Here is a 17,890-nt window from a genome sequence, read left to right on the forward strand (position 1 = left end):
CTAAGAGCCTGATAATGATTCAGCTAGTCAGTTGGTTTATTTGTCATTCATTAAAATGTGTGTGTGTGTGTATGTGTGTGTGTTTAAGCAACAACAGGAGCTGTTGGCAGCAAAGCGGCAGCAGGAGCTCGAACAGAAGAGGAAACTGGAGCAACAAAGACATGAAGAGCAGGAGAAACAGCGACTGGAGCAACAGCTGCTACTGCTAAGGAACAAGGAGAAAGGCAAAGAGAGTAGGTTACACTCGTACTTCTGCTGTTACTACCACGCTCTGCACAAGACGGCGGAGTGTCCGGAAAAGCTGCCTTCACTCGCTTTCTTACTGCGTTTGTGTGCTTCTTTGTGATTTGGAAGGTGCCATTGCCAGTACAGAGGTGAAGCTGAAGCTGCAGGAGTTCCTTCTCAGTAAGAAAGAGCCCGGTACCTGCGGACTAAACCATTCCTTCTCCCCAAAGTGCTGGTGAGCATTACAGAGAACACAACATGTCCTCAGACAGATCAGTCACATCATTGTAAAATTATATAGAAGTCAGTGTCAAACTTATTTACTCTGCATTATTCTTATGATGGTGTAGGTTTCTTTTTTAATGCTAAGCTGCATCTTCTGCGCTAACGGCTATTTATAGAATTACAGTTACAGTAAACTGCGCTGTATGAATGGGAACATGTTTTATCAGTCACAGATCAGAGAGTGTGATCTCTCCTCATTGCCTGGTGTGACAGTTTACTGTCAGGACAGTAAGTATTTAGGCACAATCTGTCCAGTTAATGAGGCTTGAACAGTTATCCAAATTTAAACTGTGAGATTTAAACTTTCAAACACGCTACATACATGTGATGGCAGTGTTAAATGTTGGTCTCATGTCTGAATAATCTCCTGAATAACTTTGAAAACACTTTAGATTACAGCCCTCATCATACAGCCGAATTATTCCCATTTTACAGAAAAAACGACGGGAATAATTAGGCTGGATGTATGCAGGCTATAATCTAAAGCATTACTGTCACTTCTGTTTGAAAGTGAGGGCAGCGATCTTACTAGAGTGGACCTTCCACACTTCCATAACACTTTTAATGTGACATGTATGAATTGAGTGCCGTCGTCTTACACCTCCTTAAAGAGTAAATAAACACCCCGTTTTAGCTTGAACATGCCCCCTTCGCAAATGAAAAAAATCCATTCAATCCGGCAGCTGATTTCTCTATTTATGGGTGGGGTGGAGGAAACACTGTGAACGTGTTAAGTTGTTTAGGAGATTCCTCTCATGTCGAATCAGTCTCCCTCACAGCGCAGAGCAAAAAAGGTTTTCATCGTAGCTGTTCCGTAACAGTCCTGTCATGTTCGAATTAAGCCATAACACACATTTACATATCAGACACCTATGTCTGAATGACAAAAAGCCATCACTGTAACAGATTCCTTGTCTGAAAAGGGCTATAGATGACATGATGTCATGTCCAGTTAATTTCAGCAGTGCCAAACATAGCTGGAAATGTTTCACTGATCTAAGACATCAAAAGAAAATGTCAGGTTTCAGTGTCAGTCCTTGAGAAGCTATTTCCTAAATCCATTCTGTGCCAACATTCAGCAATAATAGAGGGGGAAACAATCGAAGAAGAGGGACAGAGAAAATATTTCCACACTCACAATAACAGGGAATAACAGGAAAGGCATTCTAGGAAATGTGGGAAATGACTAAATGAAACCAGAAATACACCAAGCAGCAGGTTGCCAGAAAATGACTTTGCTGCAAGAGTTTATCACTTAATATTGTGAAACTGTTTCATCAGCTAGCTAACTTGCTTTGTCCTTGTGTGTGTGTGTGTGTGTGTGTGTGTGTCTGCAGGGGAGCCCAGCACACCTCCCTGGAGCAGAGCTCTCCTCCGCAGAGTAACACCCCAGGAACACCTCCCTCCTACAAACTGCCCCCGCTGCTGGGGAACTACGAGGGCAAAGACGACTTCCCGCTCCGCAAGACAGGTAGGATAGACACATACAGACAGAGGGAGGAAGTGTGTGTGTGAGATTTGTCACTTGTCATGTAAAAGAGGTTTGATGAAGGACTATGCGGAGGTGGAGTTTGGTGTGTTTTTACATATATAAATATATATGTGTGTGTGTGTGTGTGTGTGTGTGTGTGTGTGCCTGCTTTGGTGACTCAGTCTGACTCACCAGGGAAGAGGTAGCTCAAACTTAGAGATAACAGACACTCACCAGCCCCTTTTACACAGAGATCCTGCAATATTGCCGTAAAGAAGACCCATCATTATGGCGGCTTTGCTTTTTTTACACTGAACCAAACAAAACCGGTATAATTCTGCCTCCGTGTGTGATCTTAGATAGCATGCCTGCGTTCAGGATTCAGAGGCGTGACCCATGGGTGTGACGTGTAACACAACAGCATCATCAGCCACTAGCGTTAGCGTCTTGGTTGCTGTAAGTTAACCGCTAATTGTTTCTTCAGAGATCTTTAAATCCCCCCAGTGTCGGGTCGCACACATAACGCATCATCAAAATGTCACATCCCTGTCCTGGCATGCCGGCTGTCCCTTTTACACACAGACTTTCATCTAAACGTGGCAATGTGACTATCTCCACTGCCGGCTTATTGGCGGAACAACAATGACTCCCTATTCTCTATTCATACCTTTTATACAGAATGATGAGGCAGAATAATGGCGCAACATTCCCGCCTTGAACACGCTGTGTAAAAGGGGCTACTGGTTCTGTCCACTGGCATGTAGCGGTGGCATATTTACTAATGAAATTCATAGTCATTTTTGAAAGGATGGGTACTTAATTTCAGACAGAGGTAATAAAAGCAGCTTCTCAATTCTAGCCAGCAACAGTTGATTTAGCTTTCTAGCTGCTAGTTGGTTTAAAATGCTGACTTCAGCTGACTTTTAGATGTCTCCAGCTGACTCCTCTTAAAAGATAGGGCTTAAAACAATAGTCAGGTGTCCATTTGAACACTGAAACAGGTTCTTCTTGCTGTAATCATCCTCTGGGTCATACTGGTCATTTAAAGATCCCCTCTCAATGTGCTTTGTGATAGGAAACAAAATCCAAAGTCCTCATATGTGTAGCTGTATCCCAAAGTTTATCTGAAGTTAATATGAGGCTTCAGCGGTTTGAGTTACTTCTAAAGTTACTGTGTTTTTAGTACAAAATTCCCTCTAAATTTTTCCCTCTGATGGTAATTTGTGGCAAACTTAGTAAATATCCTCCGATGTGTCCTGAGATGTTGGTTTACAACATTGATATTTAAACCACTTATGCAAAATCCTTTAATGCCCATGTCCAACTTGTAAACTGGGCATGAGTCTTTGCTCTTCACCTTGACAGAAGCTGCCTTAAAATACACCTAGCTGCTCATCCAGCAAGCAACCTAACCAGCCAAAATTTAATGTAGGATTACCAGGCACCCTGTGTTCCTGTATCTGTTCTGATAGTTTCCTGTTGGCAAATCACCAGGCACCTTTAAGTACCTCAACAAAATACTCCACCAAACAAAATGTGCACTTAACAGATTGCTTTGCAATGAAACATGTTACAAAAGAGATGAAAATGCAAATGACATGACAGTGAGAGATAAAAATAACAACAGATTAAACACACAAAAAGGCAAACTCAACTAAACACAAAAGCAGCCACATTGACATAAAATGTATTCTTCTTTCTCCTATATTCCAAACAGATTGCAATATAAGACAGTAGGGTTATGCTTTTTAAATTTCCCTTTCTCTCATTCTCTCCTTCCTTTCTGTCTCTCTGGGACTTTTGTCCAGTCTCAGAACCTAACCTGAAAGTACGTTCACGGTTGAAGCAGAAGGTGGCAGAGAGGCGGAGCTCTCCGCTCCTGCGAAGGAAGGATGGCACCGTCATCAGCACCTTTAAGAAGAGAGCCATAGAGATATCAGGTGAACACACAGATACTTAACGACAGTGTTTTTCATACTGAAAGAAATACAAAGTTGAAAATAAACAGAAAACTTTGTAGCAGTGTGTTTATAAATTCTTTGATATTACATTTTATGAATTAACTTGAGGATGAATTCCTCTCTCTCTCTCTCTTTCTGTGTGTCTGTGTCTCTCGACCAGTCTCCTCTCTCTGTAATAGCGCTCCAGGTTCAGGTCCCAGCAGTCCCAACAGCTCCAATACAGCTATCGCCAATGGCAACACGGGATCAGTCCCCAACATACAGACAGAGGTACACACACACACACACACACACACACACACACACACACACACACACACATAACCACACAGAGGCTTTATTTTAAAATAATTTATTCTCACCAACTCATGTAGTATATGGGCTGGTCTCGTTTTCACAGTCATCCATCCATGTCTTCATACTGGACACGCAGCTCGAGTTTGCCACCTACAGTTCACTGTGCTTCAAGGAAAGTCAAGTCAGGTTATTTGTAGAACACATTTAAAAGGGCTTTACAGATAAATTTAAAATATAATTGAATAATTAAAATGAAAATAAGTAATCAAATAACTAACAGACAAAATTAAAGCAATTGTATAGTTCTATAAGTAATTAAGGGGACTCAAAGGTAATTTTAAAAAGGTGGATCTTAAGAAATAAGCTGGTGCCAGTCAATGTATTGCTTTAAAAACAAATAAAATAATCTTTAAAAAAAAAAGAATTCTGTATTTCACAGGTAACCAGTGAAGGGAGACCAGCACTGTGCAGACCTGGTCTCTCCTCTTGGTATCAGTAAAGGAACCTTGTAGATGCATTTTGAAATACATGGCAGGGATAGCTGACAGAGAGAAAAGGCTTTACTTTCACTGTAGACCACATGTGGGAAAAACTACTACTAATGACAAAGTTTGTCAAATTTTAAAGCAGAATCAAAAATGACACCCAGATTTCTTGTGTGCATGTGTATGGATATTTGAAGATAGAGGCCCAAGAAAACTGGCTAAACCACTAGGGGGAAATGGCAAAAAACTTCTAGCCATCCAGCATTTTACATCCTTAAGATAACTGAGAAGAGATGGAGGATCATGTGTTTCATTCAGTTTTAAGGGGAAATATAGCTGCATGTTGGCAGTGTAGTAATGATACGGAAAAAGTGATCAAAGAGGAATCTATAGTGCAAATAAAATCGGTCCTGGAATAGAACCTTGGGGTACACCACAAGAGATAGGAGCAGAACAAGATGAAAAATGATCAATAGAAACTGATCTATGTTGTAGATGTGAAACAAACCAATCTAATGCCTCAATGCACACTACATGTTTGAGACAAGAAAGCTTTGCATAGCTGACTCAGTTCTGTGGTGCATCCTGAAACCATTGTTCAAAATGTTGTTGCGATCTAAAAAAAGGGACAAATTGTGGGAAGGAAACTCCATGCAGGCTGTTAGATAAAAATGACAATTTCATGACTGGCCAGAAGTTATCAGGTACAGTTTTTGATTAAAGGTTAAATGATGCTTTAAGGAGGATGGGACCTAACCATTGACTATTGAGATGTTAATTATAGATGAAATACTGTATCAAATACTTACTTAAGAAGGCTACATGGAATTATGCCCAGTGAGCAAGTAGTGGGCCTCGAAGCTAACAAGACTCAGTAGTCAGTAGTAATCATACTGAATTTGAGCGGTCACTTAAGAAAAGTAATCCTTCTACTAATTTAATTTCTTTTCATGCTATTGCTGCATCCATTTGTTACACATGCTCCTCTCATTCCTGTTCATCTTAGCAATAAAATCTACAGTTTCTGGAGTGTTGTGGAAGTTTTCTTGTCGAGGTGTCCTGTTTTTGTTGCTGCACAGAATCATCGTTCTTGGGAAATGTTCTGTCCATAATAACATAGATAATGAAACTTGTGAATGCTGGCTCACAAGAAGTGAAGTGGGGTGTACACATGAAGTGGGACCAAACAGCTGGACAATTTTCTTTATTGGCAGATGTGTTTGATAGGAATATTCGATAGTTATTGCACATAAACAGCTAAGCCCCAAGAAGGTTATTCTACAAAGAGGATCCAGAGAGTGAAATGACTCGATGTGAGAGAGATATTGTTAGTCAGTGCTAACAGTAGATGATAAAAACAAGTTACCATAGCAACCTGGATCAATCTACAGTGTATAACCATCCAACCACCCTCCCAACTACTGCTAAAATTCCACAGAGCAAGACACCTAAGCTAACCAGTCTGTCTGTCTGTAGCTGCGATCTCTCCATCAGACACTGGGCGCTGATGGGACATTGAGTCCACTGAGTCTCTACACCTCGCCATCCCTGCCGAATATCTCCCTGGGCCTCCCTGCCAACACACACATCACGGTGGGTCAACTCAACACACACTAGGCCCAAACATACTGTACATATCTGACACTAGCTCCCATAGAAAACAATAAGACTGTTTTTGTTTTGGAAAGAAACTCTCAGGAAAGTTTCTTTTTAGTTTTACAGGCTAGGACCAAAGATGTCACATGACTGGCAGTTACCATTACACCATACAAAATTTGCCTCATTAGTGATTTTGTGGTGGTTACCTATACTTATATGTGTGGTAAACATGGTAATGCCCCCCCTACAGCCTCCCCAGAAGCTGTCTAACCAGCAAGAGGCTGAGCGGCAAGCCATCCAATCACTGCGAGGGGGCGGGGCTCTAACAGGGAAGTTTCTCTCCACATCATCATTACCTGCAGGTAAGCTTTACAACAGTTCATAACTATACATAGAGTATTACATATAAATACATAAATTTACATGTGACACAGTGTCATTTATGTTTGAAGGGAAAACAAAATACTAATTTCTTTTAATTAGTTTTAAAATATATTGTATTTTTTGGAACTAATAATGACTCTCTTTATTCTTTGCTTTTCTTTGCAGGGGTGGGGCATGATGTGGAGACTCCGCCTCCCAGCTCTCACTCTTCCCATTCCTCGTTATTGCAACACGTACTACTGCTGGAGCAGGCCAGACAACAGACTGCTATGCTAGCTGGTACACACACACACACACACACACACACACACGCGCGCGCTAAAGTAAACATCCACAGTAGTGTCCACTCATAGTGTCCAACTCATTGTCTTTATGCTATGACCCTCTACCCACGCAGTCCCCATGTACAGCCAGTCGCCGCTGGTTACGGCAGAGAGAGGCGTGTCCAGTGGCATGCGGGCCGTCAACAAGCTGCCTCGCCATCGACCACTGGCTCGAACCCAGAGTGCACCTTTGCCCCAGTCCCCACAGGCCCTGCAGCAGCTGGTGGTTCAGCAGCAACACCAGCACTTCCTGGAGAAACACTACAAGGTACAAATATTCTCACACACACGCACATACACACGTTTACAAGTGCACATTGTCATGCACTAACATTACCTTGTGTGTGTAGATGCTATCAAAGGGGGCAGACCTTCCCAGGCCGCCGCCCACTCACCCAGAGGAGACAGAGGAGGAGCTAACAGAGACCAATGACATGCAGGAGGATGACGAAGGGGAGGGTATTCACAGGTGTGGCATTTCTAAAAACCAATCAGAATCAATGACTAATTAATCTTTATCTATATATGTAATTGTAAACATCTGAATGTTGTTTTTAAGTCAGCTCTGTATTTTTCACTAATCAGGCTTCAGAAAGAGGGGTCTGACGACAGTACACCCCCCTCTGAGCGAGTTGGTGTGCACGTGAAGGGTGAGGAGGAGCGCGGGGCCATGCAAGTGAAAGGGGAGAGTACCGAGAGCGAGCTGGACGAAGAGGAAGAGGATGACGATGTCATCCAGCTGAGGGAGGATGAAGACGAGAGGGGGAACTACACGCAGGTTTGTGTCTGAACACAGAGGCTGAATCTGCTACTGATTGTGGAGGAAACATATTCATGTAATTGTGATCAGGAGAAAACCTAAACTGAAAAACATATTGTAACAATAGCCACTCTTTTGTAGTGTTGATGAATGAATTGAAATAAACACATTTCAATTCATTCATTGAAGGGTTTTTGAGCTCATGTGATAGTGATATGGGGGTACGTCAGAAAGGAAGGTCCTAGGTCAGTGTCAAACTGGGACCATTTTGGTTGCACAGCATCATCACACACAGGAATGAATCACACAAACGCATCATCAACATACCTCCTGCTGTTTTTATCTCACTGTGTTCAGTCTGCTACAGATGTTGCTGTGCGTTAGTTATCTGACTCATTGCAGCTAATGGTCAGCCTGTTACTTGACTTCAGGTGTTTTTCACCCTCCCACGATTACTTTCACGCGTAGACGTCGTGAGCTGCAGTGTATCACTCATAAGAATTCCTTTTAGGTTTTTCTCTTATGGTGCTGCTCCTTCTGAGAAACAACACTTTGTGCTTTGGTGAGCTCATTACATAACATTCCTATTATTTGCCCTCAGTGAAAAAAGTACATGCGTTTAATTTAATTTACCAAAATTTAACAAAAGCATATTTTCCTAGACTTAGTGTGCTTGAATAATATGCTGTCATATTGTCTTAATAATGTTGTACTCTGACCAGTTTGAAGTGTGTATGCAGTTTGAACAGCGGTGTCGGACTATGTGTGGACTCCATCCGTGATCTGAGATTTCTCTGTTATGTCTGACGAGGGCTTATCTCGTTAGGTGAACACTGACCGTTTCTTTTGGCTTAAAATCAGTTTCTAGTAAGTATAAGTGACATGAAACATATGATTCAGGGCCAAACTTTAGTTTAATGTGCATCTGTGTCTTCAATTTTAGTTTTGACAAAATATTTTCTTCAAACTTGAGCTTAAAAGCTTTTTACTTTTAATGGTGTTAACATATTATTCTTTTAGATACACAGCATATAAACCTTATTAAAGATCGAGTAACGCTCTCTCGCCAATGGGGAACTGTGTGATTCACTCCACATAAACTCGTTCCTATTTACTCTGGTGTCACTCTGATATTTTAATCAGGCGATTTCACGCTGGCAGTTGTGAAAGAGACATTATCTGGAAAGCGTATGAAATTGTTGTTCAAAGTCTGCGGCTCTTGTTGTGTTGTGTCTCAGACTGCTGTCTGGCTGGTAGTCAGCGTCACCGTCGGCCAATCATAGACCGGCGAGGTCACCGCTTTATGCAAATACGGTGTAAAATGAAATGATTTAATTGGCTGTGTGAAAAGAATTCCTTCCACTACACTGACAAACTGAAGACAGATGTTTTTCTCAACAGAGAGCACAGGACGTGTGATTTACAGAGCAGATATGAGTGTTCTAGCAGAAAAAAAACATTAAACTTAATTTAAGTTGGAATTTAAAGCTGCACTCATCACTGTTTTTATGTTATCAGTGGATGAAACGACGTGTTGTGTCAAAGAGGTCATTCATAGTGACAAATTCACAGAGAATTAACACCCGACTCTGCTGTTCCCCTCAGCACTATGGAGCGTTTTAGCCTCTTTCAGCTCATTGTTTTGGTTTTACAGCCTGCAAGTTAATTGTTTTCCTTGTTTACAGCACTAGTAGGAGGCTGTTTTTAGTGACAATGCTCTTACAAACCTATTTTCCCCTATCTGCTGAGCTCCAAACAGTAGACAGACAAAAGTTAGTGAGAGAGTTAGCAGCAAAAGAGACAGATATTTCCTTCAGGAGTTGTGAAGACCCAACCAGAGCTAGAAAGAGAGTGAATATTGGACTTTTATTAGTCAGGTGATCAGAAGTACGACTTAAATCGAATGCTAATGTGGCTTTGTGTCTGCTGGATGTGCGATCAGACAAGCGTTTGCTAACACGTTCACCCTAACTACTTTATAAGGTCAATGTGTCAGTGTTGTGTTTATATTTTGGTACAACTCCCCCAAGTGGCCACACAATCAATCAGTGCTGCTATAAATAGTGCTACAGCGTAACATCATTTCATGCTATTGGAAATGTATTTAGGTTGAGGTTGTCTCGGTATGTCAGGAGCGTTAAACATCAGCAGGTGCGGTCACATGTTGTCCTCCAACCCTAACTGACGCACTTCACTGCTTTTTTTTTTTTCAATGATCTTTTTTCTTCCTGCTTCATCACACCCAAACACACACCTCTGACCCGTGTTCATCGTGGGTGGTGTTTGTGCTCAAGGATGAGGCAGCTTTTATTGGAGGGGAGGGTTGAATGGATTGGTCCAAAATGTCTGATCACGTTTAACTGGATAGATTTTTTTTTTTTTTCGAAGCACACAAGTACAGGATGAGTCATCAGAAGAAAGCTTTGACATTTTACAGAAACAGAAAAGGCTGGGATGTGAATATAAAACTGTACAATACAGCATATTTTGTGACATTTTGTCATTTATGTGTATACATATATATACACAATATATATAGTATATATACACTCACCAGCTACTTTATTAGGATACCTGTGCAGTCTAATGCAATCCAATACAACAGCTCTCCTATTAATTCTACTTTTATGAAGCTTCAATACATTTTCAGTTTTTGTTGATATTGACAGAAAGGTGATAATGTTGCTTTGTTTATATTGAGATTGTAGTGGGTGGTGGTGATGCACTGGAATGCATCATATTGAAAAGTGTTTCTAATGTTTTGCTCCCCTTATGTATGTTAATGGAGTGGACAAAATATCGGGAACACCATTCAACCCACTACGACCTCAGTAATAAACATAAAGCAGAATTATCACCTTTCTGACAACGTCAACAAAAACTGAAAATGTATTGAAGCTTCATAAAAGTAGAACTGACAGCAGAGCTGTTGTTTTGGATGGCATTAGATTGCACAGGTGTACCTAATGAAGTGGCCGGTGAGTGTATGTTGACGTTGCAGTGACATCACCAGCTGATGACTCAACCACTGGACTCACCGCTGCGTGTGTGTGTGTGTTCCCGTATGCCTGTATATGTCAAGTGTGTGTGTGTGTTTTAGTGCCCACCCACACATGATGAGTCACCCAGTTCGCAGCAGGGAGCACAGCAACACTCCCTATATATAGACACTACAGAATGTGTGTGTGTGTGTGTGTGTGTGTACACTGCTTAAAGTTTAAAGAAAACTAAACTCAAGACTGTAATGGTTCATGACATCCTCATAAAAAGTCTAGTATTGCCTTTTTCCATCAATCAGTCAGCCAATTTCAGTCTATTAATAAGTCAAGATGTCAATCTTAATTTGTATAGCATGTTTTCACACACTGATTTTTATGAAATCATACATTACTGAGAATTATAGTAATTTCAGTGTGTGTGTGTGTGTTGACAGAGAAAGAGACAGGCTGCTGTTTTATAAACACACACACACACTCTCCTCCATCATCGCAGTGAATGGACCGATCTCTGATTCATCCTTTTTCTATGAATCATAACTTTCTCTCTCCCTCTCTTGTCTCTCGTTCATCCTTCCGTCTCTCTTCCCCCTTCTCTCCTTCCCATCAGGCCTTGCAGCAGCTGGGTGTGTTCCAGTCGTCGTTGCCCCACAGACCTCTGGGAAGAGCGCAGTCCTCCCCTGCGGCCACTGTCAATCCCATCAAACACCTCTTCACCACCGGTCAGTTTCGCGTGTTTGCATCTGGTTTGCGATTGGACGAGAGTTTTATATCAGTGGCGTCAGTCCGCCTACTATACGCCACCATGCTAGTTGCTTAGCAACAGGGAGCTGAGTCTCTGTTGGCTGATGGTTCTGATGATTTCACTGAAATACGTTCAAGTAGTGTTCTGTTTATCCTACTTTTATTTCCTTTTTTTATAAGCATATAGGTTCATGTTCAAGTATGAAACCCCTGCTCTGATGTATTTATCTACTATTTGCTGTCAGTACAAACACAACATTTTCTTCATTTATTTCATATTAAAAGCCCTGCAGGAGTTCAGGCTTTTATGAACATGAACTACATCATTTATTCTAATTTATCATCATAAACTTTGTGTTTTTAAGTAGTTTCAGGGGAATTTTATGCCTCTATTAGAGAGTCAACAGTAAAAAGCTTATGTGTCATGCAACAAACAACCCTGGCCAAACTTGAACCAGGGCTGTTGGAATTGTGTGGTCAGCACTGTAAACCCTCAGGTCTCCAGGACGGCCCATCGTGAGCCAAACATCATTAAAGTAGATTGGACCAGGATGTTAAAACACCACCTTAGCCTCTGTTTGACGCCTGGAAAACACGCAGTAATATAACACATATGGTTTAAACAGTCAAAGAAAATAATCGTTCAGCCATCCAAGAAGTCTATTTGCATGTAAATTCTCATATGACATCATTTTATAGTTAACATGTAACTATATTACAGTAACATACTATACTGTACTCAGCCTATTACCATGTACGGTATGTAAAGCTACACAGACAATCAAAATCAAACAATATGTGTGTGTTAAGACAGACGGCAAAAGTGTCAAAGAATACATATAACATTTGTAAATTATGAGTGCTGTATACATAATATAATGTAATTTCCAAGCAGTATTATTGTTAAAGCTGCTGTCGCAAAGACAACCGGATCTAAAACGTAACATACGCAGATATAAAACAAAAGCAGTATCCTCTTCCTCCTTTGGGTGAGCAGTGGTTGACGCACTTCTTTTGTGCTGTAAATTGAGCCTTCGTTTTTTCCCAGGAGATGGAGCCCGCTGGCAGACAGAATTGCACGGTGAAAGCGAGGCTCATAGGGAACCAATCTAAACGCCGATTGTGTCAGTATTCTATAGCCATTATACTGTGCAATCAACATGTACTTCATAATGATAAGTTAAAGCAAAAAACTTGTCTATTTCCACTTAAACTAAGCAAAACTCTCCTTCAATCTTAAAGGCCATATATACTGTACGTCTTACAGAAGTATGGCTACTAAATGTATGTGGTGAAGTCTATATCCTGCATGTCTCACACATATTTCACTTGTAGCTTCTGACATCTTGTGGTGCTTGTGTGTTACTACAAAACACAATCCCATTATGGAGGACCATTGACACACATTTGTTGTTATACTGGGGTAATTAATGCTGTGGAACATATGATAATTTACATGTCAAGTTTTTCAGTCCTGTGTTATTTATTTATTTTTTTGCAAGGCCACACCTCCTGCTGTTAGCGTAGCGTTTGCTTTTAATTGAGAATATATGATAAACTAGTCCTTTTCTCTGCCTTTCTGTCACTTCCTGCCTCTCTCACTCCAGGGCTTGTATATGACAGTCTGATGTTGAAGCATCAGTGTGTGTGTGGCAACGCTCACATCCACCCAGAGCATGCTGGGAGAGTGCAGAGCATCTGGTCCAGACTGCAGGAGACAGGCCTGCTGGGCCGCTGCGAGGTATATGCACACACACACACAGTCATGTTTCCATCACTTCAGAGGACATTACATTGACTTACATTCATTTCCTGGTGACTTAACCGTAACCACCACATGCCTAACCCTAACCCTTACCCTAACCTTATCATAACCCTAAACTAACCTTAACTTTAAACCAAGTCCTCACCCTAAAATGAATGATTTACATCAAGGGGACTTGCTTTTTGTCCCCACAAGGGATGTGAGCCCCCACAACATGAGGAATAACTGGACCACACACACACACACACACACACACACACACACATTGAAAAGTTAGCAAACAGGATGTTTGTACTCAGTGCAGAGCTACACCCACAATGCTGTATTGTAATGGTTGATGCACACCATAGACAAAAAAAAATATGAACGTAGTCACAGTGACGTCACCCATTGGTTGGTGGACTGCTGTTTTGAAGCTATGAGTTTAGCAATTTGACCTTCACCATCTTTGATTTTTGGGTCAGAAGTGACCATATTTGGATGAGAGGGTGGAGCTGACCCCAACACAAGCTTCTAGCTTGGTTAGCACCGGTTAGCACAGCGCAATTACAGTCTATGGTTTGCTGTGATAATGCTTATACTAATGCTTATTAATGCTAAACTTTGCTCAAAAACCAGGCTTAAAACTGTTAAAACTAAATGTATTTACTGGAAAAGCCGAACAGCTGACTCCTTTAGAGGGTCTTTTAGCACAACCAAACGCTGAACAAGACTATTTTAGGCGACCATGATGTTAGAGTTAACTTTCATAAACTGAAAACAAACTGTGAAATCGCAGCAGCTATGCTTATACTCCAATTTACAAAATGAACATCATGCTGTATTGAAGAAGACTTGGAACTGGAGACTGAGAGCATAAACTCATTAGGAAAGTGTTACTGAGGTAATAAATCAAGTTAGACGTAGGGTCATTTTCTCATAGACTTCCATACAGTCGGACTTCTTTTTGCAACCAGTAGAGTCGCCCCCTGCTGGCCATTAGAAAGAATGCAAGTTTAAGGTACTTCTGCTTTGGCTTCACTTTTCAGACCGGGAGCTACCTGCTTGGTGCACACTGTAGGCTTTCCCAGCATGCACTGCAATACACTACTAATATTCACCTTCCAGAAAAGGGAGTGAATTTCAAACCGTCATGGCAGTTAACACACATGTTATGTGTCCTGCTGGTTTGGCGCATACTGATCTTGTTTAATCATCATCATTTACTGTAAACTCATCTTCTCTGCATATATACACCAATGTTCCATCTCATGTATAAGAGCTTTTTTTTGTACAATAGTTTGTTATTTCCAGCAATAGCCAAATATCCATTATATTATTATTTTCTTACGTGCAAATTTAAAATGTGCAAAAAGCTTACTCACTCTCCCTCTCTGTCTGTGTGTGAGCAGAGGATTCGTGGGCGTAAAGCGTCTCTGGATGAGATCCAGTCTGTCCATTCAGAGTTCCACACTTTGCTCTATGGAACCAGTCCGCTGAATCGACACAAACTGGACCACAAGAAGCTGCTGGGTACCCGTCTGTCTGTCTGTCTGTCTGTCTGTCTGTCTGTCTGTCTGTCTGGCATCACTACCAGCCATGCTTGCTGGCATCATTGTTAATATCATGTGAAAAAATTGTATTAATACCAAAATTATCATTAGCAAGATATTATGGCAGCCTCCTAGAGACCACGTCTGTCTGTTTGACCTCTCTTACCTTCACTTCATATTAAATATCTGTCATATTTAATGGCATCAGGTTATCTTATGTGTGACATGGTCTCTTTGGCTTCTCTGTGATGCATCCTGGTCACCACACACTAGAATACCTGTAACCTGGACTCTGATTGGTTGTTTCAGGTCCAATCAGCCAGAAGATGTACGCTGTTCTTCCCTGTGGAGGAATAGGGGTGAGACTGTCTCTCTATCTCTCTACACAGTATAAATACTCAGTGTTTGAGCCCTGGTTTGAGCTCTGTGCTGCCCCCTGCAGGTGGACAGTGACACCGTGTGGAATGAGATGCACTCGTCAGCGGCGGTCCGCATGGCGGTCGGCTCAGTTATCGAGCTGGCCTTCAGAGTGGCGGCAGGGGAGCTGAAGGTAACGCACACATGGAAATACACACACACACACATCTTACTGAAAATAAACGTTTGACTGAACCATCCTTCACTCTGTGTGTCTGTCTCTCTGTCTCTGTAACAGAATGGCTTTGCAGTAGTGCGTCCACCAGGTCACCATGCTGAGGAATCCACTGCCATGTCAGTACACCCACAAGATAGTATTAACAGTTTCTATTATTACACCACAACATATTATACTGTTTCACATCTTGGTGAAGACTAACAGTTTATACTATTTTTTGTGTGTGTGTGTGTGTGTGTGTGTGTGTGTGTGTGTGTGTGTGTGTGTGTGTGTGTGTGTGTGTGTGTGTGTGTTTACAGGGGGTTTTGCTTCTTCAATTCAGTAGCCATCACTGCCAAGCTGCTGCAGCAGAAACTGGGAGTTGGCAAGATCCTCATTGTGGATTGGGTGAGTTAGCACCAACACACACACACACACGCACACGCACACACACACACACACACACACACGCACACACACACACACACACACACACACACACACACACACAGTCTGTCAGCATTTCCACCTGCAGCAGGGAAAGAAGTAAACATTCTTGTTTACATTTTTTTAAAGGCCTAAATGTGTTCATTATTCACAAAAAACAATATTTTTATATTTCAACAACAGCGTTTAAGGCTTTAACTGTTGCATCATGATCCAACATTCATTCTTTTTTTTTCATGTGATTTTTCTTCGTAGGTAAAAACACAGTTCATATGATTATTATCATAAGGGGTCAAATGCATGAAAAGCAGCAGAAGCCAGAAACCTTCAATACATGCAGCTTAATGAAATTCTCGCTGTTTTGCTGCAAGTCACACCTGCAGATATTTGACTACAATGTACAGACAAAGTTTCACTCATAAGTACCTGCTGTACTGTATGTGTCACTGCTGTGTAAATCACTTGTGGGGAAACAGCAAATCAGACTCAACAGCATGAAAACTGTGACTTCCTTCAGAGAATAAACTCAAAACGCAGCATTTTCCATCCAAAGTCATAACTGCGCTGCATAATGTGTCAAACTTAATTTTGACTGACAGCTTCCAAGCATCTCACTTCAAACTGTTATACAGGAGTTTGCCAAAACTGTTACACAACTAAACCGGCAATAAATATGAGCACACAGTCCAAATGAACTGTCTCACCTTAAACCAGGTGATTGTTTTCTCACTTGTCTCACATCCTCCACTTCATTAAAATTCAGCTGATTCATTTTCCATATAACAGCAGAAACAAGTGTTCTTCCTCATAATTTGAGTGTCTAGTTAGTATTTTAAAACTCTGCAGATTAGAAAGATGATGTGCACTACCATAATAAGTGTAATTTAAAGCTGGTTTATTCCCTCCTCCATGCTGTGAGAGGCCAATTGGCTCACAATACACATGTACCAGCTTATTTGGCCCTGTCTGACATCATTTGACAGCATCATTTTAAACACATTCCCCTCAAAGTTCAGCCTGACACATTTGGTATCTTTGGATCCACACTAGAGTTAAAAAAAATAAAGTTGTGTGGGTTTGAACAGTGTTTGGCCAGACAGCTTCAGTTTGTAGTGACTGATCCTGGAGGGATTGAAGTTGGATTGAAGACATTAAAAGGATTGACAACCGAGCTGGCAGCTAGTTTGCAACATCAGTTTTGTTTTGACCAGCTTTGCTCCCTTTGTTTGTTATTACACAACACAGAGATATGCACACAGAGGAGAACAAACAGCCAGTCAGTGTAACCGAGCGCTCACTGCGTCATCACTCTGTCATTTCCCACACAGGCTTCTATGATCTAGGTGAAGAGAACTAATCTCACTAAAATGCTGTCCAAACCCAGTGTGTTCAGAGTGTTTGTATCCTATCACCCCACTGACCTTCTCTCTGATGCCGCTGTGACCTGTCACTGCAGGACATTCACCATGGCAACGGCACCCAGCAGGCCTTCTACAGTGACCCCAATGTCCTCTACATCTCCCTCCATCGCTACGATGACGGAAACTTCTTTCCTGGCAGTGGAGCACCTGAGGAGGTATGCAGACACACACATACACATACACTGCCTTCTTCTTCTGTTTTTTTTTTCTCTCCTTCTGTGTGCACATTCACATACATGTGCATGAGCGTTTGCTAGTAGAGCACAACAGGAATGAACAAAACAAGAACCTGCTTATCAAAACATTGCTTCACTTGGTGACTTTAAACGACCAGTACAACCAAAGTAATTTATTTAATCTACAAATATTGGTGTTTCTTTGCTGTTTCATATTTTACATTCCCATGGCCGACTTGCACAGACAAGAAGAGGGGAACAACAACAGAGAGAGATCAGAGAGAGAGAGAGGAAGAACAACAAAGACGCTTAATAACAACTCTGTCTCTCTCTCTTGCCTCAGGTGGGATCAGGTGCAGGTGTTGGTTTTAATGTGAACATAGCATGGACTGGAGGAGTAGAGCCCCCTATGGGTGATGTTGAGTACCTCACTGCCTTTAGGTAA

At 41.5% G+C, this 17,890-nt stretch overlaps 1 protein-coding gene across 6 annotated transcripts in view; it reads left to right on the plus strand.

Annotated features, from left to right (window-relative positions):
• Positions 1 to 17,890, plus strand: part of hdac5 (histone deacetylase 5) — a 53,413-nt gene that overhangs the window by 31,678 nt on the left and 3,845 nt on the right. For all 6 annotated transcript variants that reach the window (XM_042393958.1, XM_042393956.1, XM_042393957.1 and 3 more), the window contains 20 exons: positions 89 to 233; positions 355 to 460; positions 1,848 to 1,981; positions 3,790 to 3,921; positions 4,103 to 4,212; positions 6,201 to 6,317; positions 6,574 to 6,685; positions 6,873 to 6,986; positions 7,105 to 7,298; positions 7,381 to 7,499; positions 7,616 to 7,808; positions 11,397 to 11,508; positions 13,138 to 13,271; positions 14,687 to 14,807; positions 15,137 to 15,186; positions 15,270 to 15,377; positions 15,483 to 15,538; positions 15,722 to 15,809; positions 17,305 to 17,424; positions 17,789 to 17,886. In XM_042393958.1, coding sequence (XP_042249892.1) covers positions 89 to 233; positions 355 to 460; positions 1,848 to 1,981; positions 3,790 to 3,921; positions 4,103 to 4,212; positions 6,201 to 6,317; positions 6,574 to 6,685; positions 6,873 to 6,986; positions 7,105 to 7,298; positions 7,381 to 7,499; positions 7,616 to 7,808; positions 11,397 to 11,508; positions 13,138 to 13,271; positions 14,687 to 14,807; positions 15,137 to 15,186; positions 15,270 to 15,377; positions 15,483 to 15,538; positions 15,722 to 15,809; positions 17,305 to 17,424; positions 17,789 to 17,886 — 2,363 coding nt within the window. The remainder of the gene's footprint in view (positions 1 to 88; positions 234 to 354; positions 461 to 1,847; positions 1,982 to 3,789; positions 3,922 to 4,102; positions 4,213 to 6,200; positions 6,318 to 6,573; positions 6,686 to 6,872; positions 6,987 to 7,104; positions 7,299 to 7,380; positions 7,500 to 7,615; positions 7,809 to 11,396; positions 11,509 to 13,137; positions 13,272 to 14,686; positions 14,808 to 15,136; positions 15,187 to 15,269; positions 15,378 to 15,482; positions 15,539 to 15,721; positions 15,810 to 17,304; positions 17,425 to 17,788; positions 17,887 to 17,890) is intronic.

This window comes from Thunnus maccoyii, chromosome 18 (genome assembly GCF_910596095.1).
Source record: "Thunnus maccoyii chromosome 18, fThuMac1.1, whole genome shotgun sequence".
In the NCBI taxonomy this organism is placed as follows: domain Eukaryota; kingdom Metazoa; phylum Chordata; class Actinopteri; order Scombriformes; family Scombridae; genus Thunnus; species Thunnus maccoyii.